Source organism: Poecilia latipinna, unplaced genomic scaffold, assembly GCF_001443285.1.
Source record: "Poecilia latipinna isolate Pla-1442-1.1 unplaced genomic scaffold, P_latipinna-1.0 Scaffold2444, whole genome shotgun sequence".
Classification (NCBI taxonomy): domain Eukaryota; kingdom Metazoa; phylum Chordata; class Actinopteri; order Cyprinodontiformes; family Poeciliidae; genus Poecilia; species Poecilia latipinna.
In genome coordinates, this window is record NW_015115060.1 from 56,968 (window position 1) to 72,155 (window position 15,188).

General features: G+C 39.9%; 1 protein-coding gene across 2 annotated transcripts in view; it reads left to right on the top strand.

The window, feature by feature from the left end:
* Nucleotides 1–15,188, top strand: part of LOC106937823 (serine/threonine-protein phosphatase 6 regulatory subunit 2-like) — a 54,943-nt gene that overhangs the window by 32,337 nt on the left and 7,418 nt on the right. For both annotated transcript variants that reach the window (XM_015019537.1, XM_015019539.1), the window contains 13 exons: nt 5,002–5,128; nt 7,177–7,329; nt 7,470–7,685; nt 8,789–8,853; nt 8,946–9,061; nt 9,150–9,235; nt 10,563–10,631; nt 10,706–10,803; nt 11,003–11,060; nt 11,961–12,091; nt 12,171–12,295; nt 12,382–12,526; nt 12,713–12,795. In XM_015019537.1, coding sequence (XP_014875023.1) covers nt 5,002–5,128; nt 7,177–7,329; nt 7,470–7,685; nt 8,789–8,853; nt 8,946–9,061; nt 9,150–9,235; nt 10,563–10,631; nt 10,706–10,803; nt 11,003–11,060; nt 11,961–12,091; nt 12,171–12,295; nt 12,382–12,526; nt 12,713–12,795 — 1,472 coding nt within the window. The remainder of the gene's footprint in view (nt 1–5,001; nt 5,129–7,176; nt 7,330–7,469; nt 7,686–8,788; nt 8,854–8,945; nt 9,062–9,149; nt 9,236–10,562; nt 10,632–10,705; nt 10,804–11,002; nt 11,061–11,960; nt 12,092–12,170; nt 12,296–12,381; nt 12,527–12,712; nt 12,796–15,188) is intronic.

Below are 15,188 nucleotides of genomic sequence, written 5' to 3' on the forward strand. Positions count from 1 at the left end.
AAAAAATAGGAGGTGGTTTGTGATTTTGAGCGGCCCCCCCGCCACTGTGTCAGTTTGACACAGTGGCGGGTTCAGTTTGAACTCCCATTCAGGGGAGGAGTGGCCGTCTGGCATTTAGACTGATACACATATATGGGGCCGCTCATGGCTGTCATATTTTAACAAAGAAGTATATTAAAATATATTTTTATCAACCACGACAGCCTGCTGGTTGATTTTATTGACGGACATTGGGCCTTACCCAGTGAAACCTCTCAGTCCTCCATGGCCCGCCTCTCTCTTCTCTTGCAAAGTTTTAGTTAACTAGACTTTGAGAGAAGTGAGCGAATTCCTGACAAGCCGGTCAGCAAAACTGCAACACCAAAAGCTAAAAAGCACCTAAGCCCACTCAGAAAAATGTGTTAAACTAACTGATGTGTTTACCACACAAACTGACTGCTGGGGCATATCCAAGAGCAGAGAAGGAGGGGGAATTAGTAATTCAGGGGATTTGTTGTTATCGCAGGAGGATGATGAGAGAGCTATGACCAGGGACAGATTAAGGAAGAGGTCAGATTAGCTGCTGCCAGCCTATGCTTTATTACCGTATTTTCCGCACTATAAGGCACACCGGATTATAAGGCGCACCTTCAATGAATGGCCTATTTTAAAACTTTTTCCATATATCATATATAAGGCGCACCGCATTATAAGGCACATAGAATAGACGCCACAGTAGAGACTGGAGTTACGTTATGCATCCACTAGATGGAGCTGCACTAAAGGGAATGTCAACAAAACAGTCCGACTCCGGTCAGCGAGGAGAGTCTTCCGCGACTGGGCCGGTGCGTGGCCAGACGATGATCACCCTTCTCCGTTCGCGCACAGCATGTTTTTGGAGAACGTGGTGTTAAATGACCTGCAGATGACCTGATTCTAGACCAAGGGTGGGCAACTCCAGGCCTCGAGGGCCGGTCTCCTGCAACTTTAAGATGTGTCTCAACTTCAACACACCCGAGTCAAATAATGAGGTCAATAGCAGGACTCTGGAGAACCTGACTGCACGTTGGAGGTGATTCAGCTATTGGATTCAAGTGTGTTGGACCAGGGTGACATCTAAGAGTTGCAGGACACCGGCCCCCCAGGACCAGGATTGCCCACCCCTGTTCTAGACGGTCGGTAGGTAGATAGGTCAGTCAAACTTTATTAATAAATTACAAACCAGCATTCTGACAAGTATCCCAGCATGCACCGCGCGCTTCTTCTTCTACGGGTGAAAATGAAGTCGGCAGCTGCTTACTGTAGTTGCTAGACCTGTTGTGGCTCAATATTGATCCATACATAAGGCGCACCGGATTATAAGGCGCACTGTCGGCTTTTGAGGAAATGGAAGGTTTTTAGGTGCGCCTTATAGTGCGGAAAATACGGCAAGTTAAATTAGTCTGTATTGGTTTAGTGTCAGTAAACCGGTTTTCTTAGAGTTAAGAATAAATCATGTTTAATATCATTTGTTTGTACTGATGGGGTTTGTAAATAAAAGAAAAAAGAAAAAAATAGTGGCTGGTGAAATATCTGAGTAGCTGATAATTTTTTTTTTTTTTGATTTCCATTCTTGACTCAGACCCTCCTCCTGGCTCTGATTGGTTGTTTTTAGATGGCACTGGGAGAAGGCAGTGGAGCTTGATTTTTATTTTTTATTTTTTTTCTTCACAGATTGTGTCTCATGCAATACTGTCATGATATAGATGTAAAAATATATTTTATAAGTTACATACTTGCAGTTTAAACTAATCGCACTGAAAGCAGGCACTACCATAAAGTGCCTGTAGGAATCCACCAGGTTGTGCTGCTGCACCTTTTGTGTCATCTGTGTTTGGCGTTAAAGAGCCTGAACTCTTTTACACCAAACACATAGAAGTGTTTGGCGTAACAATTAATAAAAGAAGTCAACTCACCAACAATACGTCAGAGTTATACAGTGACATTGGTTTCATTTTGTTTTACTTTTGATATGTTGGTACACATTATTGTGAGCACGTGTGAATCACCAAAAGGAACAATGAATAAGTTCTTTTAATAAGATATTTTCTGAACTGGTAACTGGTGTTTGTCAAAGCAATTCCCAAATACATTCAAAGAGTCACTTTTTCCCAGAATCCTACATTTCACTATATGTTCTCCCAACTGAAGGAATGTAATGTGATGTGATAAAATGGTATATATTTTTTTTCTGTTTCACTTTGATGACCAGTAAGTGTATGTGCATCTACTATTTTCCATTTATTGATTCCATCTCTCACTGGCTGAATATCCGGTGCATTTTTTTATACTCTCCTCCGCTGTTGTATTTCAAGTTTACAAAAGAAATGAACTTCCATCAGACATTTAGAGCCAGTCACCTCTGCTAAACATCAGTGTTTTTACATGTTTTCCATTCAAATACACCAAGCTGTTGAACTCATTTGCAATACTTCATTAAATGTAGTCTATGGGGGAATTTTTCTACCATAATTTGAGAGCACACATTTTCAGTCTGGATTACTTGTCTTTTGTTCTCAAAACTTTTAATACTTTTACTTACATTTTCATTTTGAAAGCAGGATTAATGTCTTTCTTCTCAAAACTAGTAATGTTTGTTCTCCTGACGCTCTTGTAGAACTCTCTGTTTGCTTACAAAATATTTTCTGCTTGCTTTTGGAACAAAAAAAATACACCGTCGCCTGGCAACCTCTCAGCCAGTAGAATGAAATTGTTGTACTGGGTGAGTTTGTTCTTTCTTGCGACCATGCCTGAGTGGCTACTAATGTTGTAATACTCGAGACTGGTCTCAAGACCACTTTTTGATGGTCTCGTCTCGGACTCGACCACATTTAGTCTCAGTCTTATCTCAGTCTCTGTCGTTGAGGACTCGGGACTTTATTTCAAAGATCGGTCAAGATCACAACTTTAAAATTATCACTTAACTGCCAGCATATTGTCCAGTTTATTTGTTAACATCTATGCAAAACATACTAATTAAAAACAAGCAATAACGTGACTTACTAATTGTGTTTCTGTTATCGCTGTCACACGTCGCTTCCCCCTTTCACTCACAGCCGGCTCTCCAAGACATGCGCAGATGTTGTCTCTGAGCGGCAGATGTCTGTCTAATCATCAGCGATAGAATCCTGCTATATAAATCATAAGATATGGCGATATGTAAATTCAGCAGCTCTTTGCTTTTACAGATAGTGGGGACTACGTTTAACTTTTATCGTAACTTAGAAAAGAAGCTCAAAGAAAGGTAAGCTATGTAGTTGTGATGTTAACAAAGGGACAAATTGTATGAAAAAAGCTGTCACTCACTGCACTGGTGTTGACTGACGTGTTGCAAATATGGGACAACGCTGTGACCAAAGTCTGCAGTACAGTGATGTGACATTCCCAAATATCCAGTTCTTCTGAATGGCTCTTTACTAAGAAGATAGGACTGGAACTTCACTGAGAGTTGTTCTTTGTTCTTGTAGTGCTCTGTGTACACTGAAGTTATTATTTTATTTAATTATATACATTGATATTTATTTAATTAGTGAATGTATAAAACACAAGAACATAAGAGCACACAGCAGAGCATACTCATTGCTCTTTGATTGTTTTCGTCACGTGTCGTGGTGGCAGATATTACAGCACTGTGCTGCCTGGCTTATTGCAGTGGGAAAGGGAGTGAGAACAGTCAGTGCCTTGTGCTTGGCTACTTCTTGCTTGTTAATCCTTGGTCAGTGTTCATAGTTGAGCGTTGTTTGCCATTGGGGCATTGCCTTAATTGCTATTGCCTTAATGGTGTGGACAGTGCTGTTATCCTTTTAGAGATGGCACGAGACCTCCGGATTGTGGCACAGAGATGGAAGCAAAGCAGAATGAAGAAGAGTTTGAATTGATAATGATATTGGTTAAATTAATTTCCGTTCAAAGTGTTTAATATCTAGGTGTTTTTATGGGAATGTGGATCTCGGATTCATTTAAGAAGCAATTTTTATCATATTTCACATTTTGTTATGTAGGGTGCTGGTCTTGTTTTTTGACTCGGTCTCTGTCTTGGTCTCGACTTGGTCTTGGACCCTAAAAGTCTTGGTCTTATCTCTGTCTCCATACACTGTGGTCTTGGTCTTGACTTGGTCTTGGGTTAGGTGGTCTTGACTGCAACACTAGTGGCTACTATCAATTGTAGCAACCTGCGCCAACCACTGGATGTAGGGAGAAACAAAGACCTCAGCTTTCTGCTTTGTGTTACACTAAACATCTGCCAGCTTCTGATCACTAACAGCCTTCTGATCAACAGTGTTACAACATAGTCACGACATGATATCTATACAGATCTATATTTATCCACATATAAATATAGTGTATTTATATGTATTTATTTATATAGATATAAATATATTTATCTATTTAGATAAATAGGTATATCTTTAGATACATCTAAATATATATATTTAGATAGGTAGCTATCATGTCGTGACTATGTTGTAACACGGTTGCTCAGAAGGCTGTTAGTGATCAGAAACTAGCGGATGTTTTAGTGTAACACTGAGCAGAAAGCTGAGGTCGTTTCCCTTACATCCAGTCGGTGGCGGGGGTTGCTATAATTGATAGTTGCCACACAAACACACCCAGTACAACACTTTCATTCTATTGGCTGAGATGCTGCCAGATGATGGTGCAATTTTGTTCCAAACGTAAGCAGAGAATGTTTTGTAAGTGAGCAGAGTTCTGCAACAAGAGTGTGAGAAGAAAGGTTTGAGAACAGAGATTACAAGTTTTGAGAAGAAAGACATTTAATCCTGCTTTCAAACTGAAAATGTGTGCTCTTGAATTATGGCAGAAAAATTCCCTCATAGTAGTCCCAAACTTCTGCTTTCAGTATTTTCAGAGAACATTTTCTTCAAAGCCTTTTCAGAGAAACGAAAACAAGCCTGCTTTAATTTTAAATGCATGTGGTGACATTAACTGATTTTGTATTTCTTCTATTTTTGTTTCTTCAAGGTTGGAAGGGTTAATGGAACTGTATTCTCAGGGTTACGAAAGGTCTTACACTGTCAACAGCAGTATTTTAAATGCCATTGAGCCCCATTTAAAAGACTTCCAGCAGCTTCTTCTGGATCCCCCTAAGGTAAAGAGAACAATTACAGCTCCATCTGAAAAAAAATTGGATTGTCATGAAACAGTTCAATATTTTTTTTTTGTATTTCAGAACGTGAAATTCATATCTTGTATAGACTCATTAAACGCAGAAGGAAATATTTCAGGCCTTTATGTCTTGGAATTGTAGATGATTATGGCTAGTAGACATTGAAAACCTAAACTTTGCTACCTTAGAGAATATAAATATTACATAGTCAGTAACAAAGATTTTTTTTAATCAATAAATTCCATGTCATTGTTTGGAAGACTGGTGACTTCAGTTGTCCAATAGACAGTCATTGACTCCCTCCACAGGAGTGGGAATCCACAGCAGGTCCTTTTTAAAGATGCTGATTGTTTATACAGTGCTTAATGGTTACACATTCTGAATCATTAAGCAGATCAGTGGAAAATTGAGTTGAAGAAAACAGTATGGTAGAAAAAAAAGGATCAGCAGCACCACGGGTAACCACAGATATGCTGCAGTGTCAAGCAGAATTTATTTAATAATTCAAGTGGAGCTCCTCAATGAGTGGCCCGAGATTGGAGTTAGAACATCAAGATGCACTACGTACACATGGGCTACGACTGTCGCATTCCTCATATCAAGCCAGTCCTGAACCAGAGATAATGTCAGAAGCATCTTACCTGGGCCAAGGAGACAAATAAATGGTCAGAACTGTGGACAAACGGTTCTGTTTTCACATGAAAGTCTCTTGAAGTTTATATTTAATTTGGAAATCTAGGTCCCAGAGACTGGAGGAAGAGTGTAGAGGACCAGAAACTAGGTTGCTGAAGTCCAGAATGAGGTTTCAATCAGTGATGGTTTGAGGCATCATGTCATCTGCTGGTTCTGGTCCACAGGGTTTGCTGAAGTCCATTAAGCAAACCATATTTCCTTCCTAGAGATGCTAATTTTATTTCCCAGTAGGACTTGGCACCAGCCCACACTGCCAAGTACTGCTGGAAAGCTGGTCCAATGATTATGGTGTTCCTGTTCATGACTTACCAACCCTAAAGAAGTTGGTAATCTGTGGAGTATTGTCAAGAGAAGGATGAGAGACATCAGAACCAAGAAGGCAAATTACCTGACGGTGGTTACCAAAACATCCTGGGCCATTACACCTCAGCAGATCTACAGGATGATCACCTTCATGCCACGCTGCATTGAAGAAGTAATTCATGCAAGAGGAATCCCAACCAAGGCTGCACAGTGGCGCAGTTGGTAGAGCTGTTGCCTTACAGCAAGAAGGTTCTGGGTTCGATTCCCGGCCCCGGTCTTTCTGCATGGAGTCTGCATGTTCTCCCTGTGCATGTGTGGGTTTTCTCCGGGTACTCTGGTTTCCTCCCACAGTCCAAAAACATGTGACTGTCAGGTTAATTGGCCTCTCCAAATTGCCCCTAGGTGTGAGTGTGTGTGTGCATGGTTGTGTGTCTCTGTGTTGCCCTGTGACAGACTGGCGACCTGTCCAGGGTGTACCCTGCCTCTCGCCCGGAACGTTAGCTGGAGATAGGCACCAGCAACCCTCCCGACCCCACTAGGGACAAGGGTGTAAAGAAAATGGATGGCTGGATGGAATCCCAACCAAGTATTAATTACGTAGAAACCTGATGTTCATGTTCTTGATTTTCTGAGATTCTGAATTTTATAGTAATAAAAAATACATTAAATAGATGCTTGAAATTTTTGCGCTCCGTGAATGAATCTATACGAGTATCACATTCTAAAATGGGCGACAAAAATATTGAACTTTTTCAGGACAATCTAAGTTTTTTAGATGTACCTGTAGACACAAGCACATTAAGCTCCAGCCAGTCAAGCTGAATATCAATGTTTTTACAGGTTATGCCTTAAATAAGTTGGTCTGCCAAACTTGGTAGCAACATTTAACTAAAGGAATCGCAGACAAGTATTTCAATCTTTCTTTAGTCTACGGCCTATCAGCTGCACTAAGACTGTTGCATAATTTTAGTCTAGATTGAAACAAATAAGTATCCTTGATAAGTTTAAACCAGTTTTGATTTTTGTCTCCACAGAAAAGTGCAATTTTGATGACCGTTGGCATTCTGGAGCAGCCCCTGGGGAATGCCCGCCTTCATGTGGCCCGGCTGGTGGCTGCCCTGCTGCAGACCAGTGCACCCAGCATCTGTCGAGAGCTCTGCAATCTTGCCACCATGGACCTACTACTGGTAGGCCACACTTTACACTGCAACTTTTCATGATAAATGAAATGCCTTAGCACTGGTCATTTCCAGTAGTTAATGCTTAGCTGTCTGCACTTTTTGATCATGTAACACATTAACTTGGATGGTTTTTGCTTCTTGGATAGGATCTGTTCTTCAAATATACCTGGAATAACTTTTTGCACCTTCAAGTGGAGCTGTGTGTGGCAGCCATTCTGAACCATCCTTCATCAGAGGAGCGGCCTGGCCTGGGCCTACAGAACCATGACGGGGATCCATCGGCATCCAGCACTGAGGGGGAGGTAGAGCAGAAGGACACAAGCGACCCAGAAAACTCTGTCCATAATCCCCTTGTGACACATGTAAGTGACATAAAATGGGCTAAAATCCAAGATTTGTTAGTTTTGTCTAGGGATGGATAAAAATATTGATTCATCAATGCAATGCTATTAATTTTGCTCCAATTCAACACTGATTTGGGAAATCCTGTGAATCTATTAGATTTCCTGCCCTGTGGGTTTGTGGGATTGTGAGCAACACTTTAGTGAGCCATACAGACTGTCCTGGGATGTTTGAGATTTCATAGTTGAGCGCACCACTTGCTACGTTTCCCACACTTCCTGGCAGTGGAATAAATTCTAGCAGAAAGTGATGAGTTAACTTAGCACCTAGCGCCATGTCTTTGCTGCTAGTCATCCATAGTAGACCTGCCAGTGTGGCACAGAAGTGACTGTCATTACGACTGCCTGCGGCTGATATGCTCAGTGTCATTTCTAAAACAGTTTGATGCAAAGTTGTAATCTTCTTTTTGAGTTTGACGGTGGGCAAACGGCTATTTGGTGTCCATTACCACTACCTACAGGTGAAGAGTGTGGGTCAGAATGTCAGTATTGCTCAAATATGGATAACGGTGAATTAGGTACTTCTACATTCTAAACTTTATATTTCAAATTTAGCATAAGTATTATTTTACTACTCTTTTGTTTTTAGATATTTACTGCTCAAAAATGTTAATGTACACTGTTTAAGTAATGTATACACCATGGCTATTCTTATGGGCAGGAAATGGTCGTCTTAAAATAGGCTTTCCAAACTCTCTCTCTCTCTCTCTCTCTCTCTCTCTCTCTCTCTCTCTCTCTCTTTCTCTCTCTCTCTCTATATATATATATATAAATTTTACTGTATTCCTTATTTTTATTTAAAAATTTTATTATTTCTATTTTCATATGTTGTGCTATTTGCTTTATTGCCTATGGATAGACATTAACACCTAGCTAAATCTGGTGTATTTATGACAATATCATACTTTCATTAATAGGCACTGTTCCATTTAAATAAAATTTATTTAAGTCAATATTTAAATCAATATCTAATCTCAATCAAATCAAATTGTGAAGTTCATAACAATATCCAGTCCTGCTTCTGTCCCCACAGGATAATTTTTGTATTTGTGTTTGACCCTCAGCTTTTCCAGAAGTGTCAGCTTGTTCAGAGGATCCTGAATGCCTGGGAGGAGAATGATCAAATACAGTGAGAAACTTTTATTATTTATCCTTAAGATATTTAATTTGGGATAAATATGTAGTGTTGTATTACACTCCTTATGTTTATGTCACTGTTAGGGCTGAGGGTGGCACCAGAAGAGGCAACATGGGTCATCTGACCAGGATAGCCAACATGGTGGTCCAAAACCTGGAAAAGGGACCAGTACAGGCCCAAATCACAGACCTTATCAAAGGTGAAGCTTCTACCATCCAATGAGTTGTCAGTCTAGATTAAACGTTTATCAAAAATAAACATCTGTATATGGGTTGATTTTACCTCAGAGTTGCCAGAAGACTGCAGGGGTCGCTGGGAGAGCTTCGTCGATGAAACCCTCAGAGAAACCAACAGAAAGAATACAGTAGAGCTGGTGAGGCATCTTTCAAATGAACACACTTTTTTCCCATTTCAATAAAATACTTTGAATAGGCCCTCATTACTCCCTCTCTTCTGTTCTTTAAGCCCTTTCTGGTTGACTTTAGTTGTGATAACAGCAGCGATAGACCATGCAGTCCAACAGAGAGTCCAGATGAGCAGTAACAAGCTTTTCAACTACTGGAATCACTATTGAAAGAAAAAGTACTTAATAACCCACAAGATGGAATAAAAATATATCCCACCTGTGTGACTAATTATTAATTACAAAGAATATGGATGGGTTTTGCCAGAGAATCCACTTGGCAGCTTGCGTTCACACAGACCCAGCTGAAGGTATTTGCCCTGCAAGAAGTTTACCATTCAGTTTAAGTGGATAGATTTCCTAACATAATGTTAAATGTTCTGTATTTGATTAGTGCAGAGTATTTTCATTGCTTCACTTATATTTGCTTAAGCTATGCTAGGTTTGTTTCCACTGCAGTAACCTTTTCCAGGACCCATTATAGTTTTCTGGAGCAGTTTTTTCTGTTTAGTATTTATTACTGGTTAAATAACATGAGCAATTTGTTTCAGCCCCCCTCTTTCTGGTCAACCTCATTGAAAGTATTTAATTAGAGGAAGCACAGACTTCTGCTTATGCCGATCCCTGCTTATGGAGACGGAATGTTTAACATTGTCTTCAAAGCATTTTTTTTTTTCAGTTGGCTCGTGAAGTTAAATAATTTTTCAATGTTTATTCAAATTCAAAAATGCTTCCTTGATCCCAAAGAATAATTAAATAAAGGTTAATATAATATGTTGTAAAATACAAACTGGAGCAATGACAGTTCCCTGGCATTGGTGATCATTGACCAGTTCTAAAGTTGAATGGAGCAGACAGGCTTCTATGAGACCCATCTATAGACTCTTATTGTTAAAGATGTATGATTGTTACAAACTTGCTTTGTTAAGCAATTTTAATTCAGTTTTAGAGCTTAACCTCTATGCAAATTGCCAGTGTTTGGAATGGCAGTCTATGGCTTTTAAGTCATAACCACAATCAGATAGTGTGCTCCTAATGCACACTAAACTGTATGGTTTTACAGTTTTTAGTGGCATTTTTGGCTCGGTTTTTTGCGGAGAGCAGAGAGCCACCCCATGTTGCAGCAACACCACTAGAAGAGAAGCCACTCAGTGGCAGGGAATGTAAAGCCACACAAGAAACGACCAAGGCATATAAAAAGGTTCAGGGAAAAAAGTCTAGGAATTAAACTCAAGAATCCATAGCGACCGTCTTTTGGCTTAAGATGAGGCCACTGAGCTTATGCTCTGTTCTGCAGGTAAGCACCCACAATATCCACTCATCCAGTGAAGATGACGACTTCCCCAATGATATGTCTTTGCAACAGGTAGGAAAATCTTGTAAAACATCGCAATAATCAAACACTATTTGGTGAAATCACATATTCGCTATTCTCTGCAGACCTTCTCGGACTATCAGATCCAACAGATGACTGCCAACTTTGCGGACCAGTTTGGGTTCCACGATGAGGAGTTCAGTGAGCATGATGAAAATATCAAGTAAGGCACATTCAAACTTTCTCACAGGAGATCTCGGATCTACTGACTACCCTTGTGGACTTCTGTGAATCATCAGAACCGATGTCAGATTCTGAGTCATTTCAGTCCGTAGCATTGTGGTCAGTTGTTTTAGCAATGCTGCTCCTGTTATTATTTGCTACTTGATACTGATGTAAAAATTCTCTTTCCTTCTTTACAGCTCTGCCTTTGACAGAATTACTGAAATAAATTTCTCTCTAGATGCTGATGATAATGGTGTAAGTTTTTTTTTTATTCACAATGTTGTCACACTTGTATATTTCAGATTATCCAACAAAAGTTTAAGATAACTTGAGAAAAAAAAATTTTCAAAGAATGATTTCATTAAGAGAAGAAAGCTGTCCAACCTGACCTGGCCCTATGTGAAAAAGCAATTGCTTCCTAAACCTAATAACTAGTTGTGCCAAACTCACTAATAACTACCGTCAAGAGTTTGAGATAACTGCCACTGAATCTTTAACATCACCCCAACATCACCAGGAATTTAGGCCAAACTGTATGATTCTATGACTGTTTTGAAGTTATAATGTGCAATAATCTGTGCCATGCATATGGTGATGACAACCACACCATGAATGTGTGACTGACTTTATACATTTCTGTGTGTATAACACCGCCCCCACCAGGACGTTGAGATGTTTCCCCAATAACAAATCCTGTATCACCAGTGACCTGAAGGAAGTGCCAAACAAGGAAAAAAGAGTCTTCTGAGATGGACACAAGGAATTGTTTAGAATATACACTAGAATAATTCACTTAAGCAACTTAAAGTCAAAATTAGAGACAGAAAGAAGGTGCACAGGAAGAAGCTGGAAAGAAAGATCAATCAGAACAATATCAGAGATGTGTGATCAGGGAAGAAGTCACCCCAGGCTGCGAGGTGAACGAGAATCAGACAAAAAACTGATCTGTAGAATATCTGTATTTGAAGTACTTTTAACTGCAAATTCAAAAGGAAATTTCAAACTTGGCTGAAAACGAAAAGGTTGAGAACAGTGAATTTTAAAGTTTTTGTGATAAAATAAATCTATTTATAGTTGATTATCCAACAAATATGAGGTCTGATCATTGTGCACTCCTGCTATCATTCACTTTGTACTGTTGCTTTTTTCCCTCAGGCCAATGCAGCTACTTTCGAAGCCTGCTGTAATGAGAGGATACGTCAGTTTGATGATGCTGAAGAGGAGGAAGAGGACATCTGGGAGGAGAAGGAGATCAACTATGCAACACAAGCTAAATCCCGAACAAGGTGGAGCTAGTCATTTTCACACTCCAGGTTTTATGTTGCCCACAGATGGTTGATAACCTTCATTTACTCCATGTTTCAGGTTTGGGGTGTCTCAGACTTCAGAAGGAGGCTCCAGGGGCAGCATAGAAAATGGAGGACAGGAGCAGGGCTGTGAGTTGCAATCAGATGAGGAAGAAGATACAAAGCAAAGCACATCAGATACAGGTATAACAGAATACACCAACTCTCTCCAGAACACAGTTAGAAGTTTCCTATCAATTCAAATTGTTCTTTTTCTGTTTCTTCCACAGGTCCAGGCTGGACGGCAAATTTCAGGGATTCTGGAGGGACTGGTCTATCCCAAGTGCCAACAGGGTGGGAGAGTTCAGGCAGGGGTGAAGCACAAACACAAGTAACAGGCTGGGCCAACTTTATTGAGTTCCAGCCTTTCACCAGGTGAGAAACTGATCATCGACATAAAGTAGAACATATTTTATTTCTCTTACTAATTTAATATAAAGCCAGGAGGTTTTTAGCAAGACCCAGTCCAAACTTTATATCTACAATGAAGAAGTCAGTAATTACTCTTTATATTGACACAATTCATTGTAATGTATGATTATTTGTTTTTGATTTCACCAGTACTGAGACTGGTCCAAGATGCAGCTCTCCTGTAGACAGCGGTGATATTGAGAAACAAGCCAAACAGAACCATGAACAGGAGGGTGAGCATCTGGACCTTCACTTGTTGTTTCCATCTTCAAATTTCCCTTTTATTTGTTTTCATACTGTCACCAATATTCATATTTTCTGACGGATGAAGGTTTGGGTTTCCTTAAACCACAGTCACCAGAAAACAGAAATATATATATTTTTAAAATATATTTGGTAACACTTTATTTGAAGGGGTGTGCATAAGACTGACATGACACTGTCATGAACATAGTCATAGAAGTCTTTATGAATGTTTATGACAGTTGTCATGAAGTGTCATTCAGTAAATAATGACACTTTTAATGCAAATTTGCATTGAAAGTCCATTAAAAATGCCAACTTTGGATTAAATTATCATAATTTACAAAATCATGCAAAGTTGGCACTTTTAATGCAACTAATTCTAATTCTGATTCCATTTCTGGGCAGTATAATATTGATCTAAATAGTGCGTACTCCACAATTTCTGATATTACTAATAAACTAAAATAATCCTTTTTCTGGGTGAAATAGGGAGTACTCCACCGTTTCTAAAACAAAAAAGAGGAATGGACACAGTAGGGCAGGTGACAACATTCAGACAAACCAAAGGGGCAAAACAAAGACATGAGTGAAGGCAGTGACGTCAAAGGGCCACGAAGGAGCATTACTGAGCGTCCTGGCAGAGTCCGATAAAGGTGTTGTTTATCTAGGAATGTCCTTAACAGCGTTCAGCTTCGCAACTCCATGGATACAGGAGGGGGTGAGGAAGGAAGAGCGTTGTGTTTACATATCTTCGAGGAGATTAGAGATATGTAGCCCTTCCAAGGCCACACGGGGAAAGCCAATTCATAAACAGAATGTCTTAGGTCGGGAAGATTATGAATTTCAAACTTCCCTAAAGTCTCTCCGATACATCTCAGTTCCCAATCATCCAGATTAGGTTAGTCATTCCACTGAGCCGAAACTAGCAACTTCTCCAAGATCGATTCCAACTCGTTAGTGAGTTTGAGAGTCCTCGTCTCTGTCCACACCAACAGTCTGAGTGTTCGCTAGTTCGGCCAAGTCCGTCACAAATTTGTCGATAATCCAGGAATCCACAAGCTCCAAACAGCAGAAATCCTGTTATCATGAATAAATCCAGGGTGAATCCCGCTGGGTGTGTCCCCGCAGGACAAGAGAGCTCTCCTGTGCCCAGACTTCTCGTCGAAAATTTGATCAATTGCATCGAGAGATCAGTTGACCAGATCCATAATTTGTAGATTTGAATGATGTGCAAAGAAAGGCTCCAAAAATATAGAAAAAGACAGGACAAAAACAGAGCACGCAGGGCAGACAAGGGCAGTGATAACTTTTTGATAACTGATCAATAACTGATTGATACCCTCTGGCCTTAGGTTTATAGCCAGCTTCTGACTATGAAAAACCACTGACATCTTCCCAGTGTCAGAATCTCACTGAGGAAGAAACTGGATTAGGTTTTCTATCACTTTAATATTTCTGCTATAACTGATGTGTATTCGCATGAGTTCCAATTGCAATTTTTATATCTCTTTGTCGTGGTAGATCTCAGCCAGCTGGTGAGAGAAAAAGTGGATCTTGATCTCAAAAAGTTTGGGCACCCCTGTGCTAGCGTTTCTGCTGCACTGAGCATGTCACTGGCAGGGCAGAACATGGGTTTATATAATGAATCTCTTTTAAGGGCTCCTGAAGGCCTGAGGGGGCCTTAAGGAGCTGCTTAGTTAATTTACTTAGTTAATTTTAAAGTTTTGCAACTGCCTTGCTTTCTTTGGTCCAATACTGATAATTAGTACAAAATGTACTGCTCATAAATTTTACATGCAAAAGTCCGCATACAGTATGCAAGTAGGTTACTTAAATTTTTTCTATTAGTTTCAGATTACTGAAATATCTCTCCCCACGAGCAAGTCAAAAGCAACGTGCAAAGTACAGATAAAGCAATCCAGACTTCTCAAAAAATGCTATGTTGCTGCATTTTAGTCAAGCTGCAGTATATAACTTTAATAAAAAATATGTTTTCTCCACATTTGTTAAAGCTGTCATCATGTCGTAGCAGTTTGTTATGAGACAGATAATCTGTGAAAACAATCAATCTCCTCCATCTCCTTCCTGAATTACTGGTTAAAGTAATGCACCGTTCTGACCAAAACAATCAATCAGAACTAGTCGGACACTCTTAGCACTGTCAATTAGCCTCATTCACTCACTGCTAAATGTGCTAAGGAACAACATATCATTACAAGAAACCTTTTATCTGCCATCATTGGTAGCTATGCTAACTAAGCTGAGCATTCACAATTTGAATCTGCACAGCTCTGTGCTATGCTAGCTGCAGGATGGCACAAATCGAGGGGGAGGAAGGATGAGCAGCACCACATGAGATTGTGATTGACAGCACTAAAAC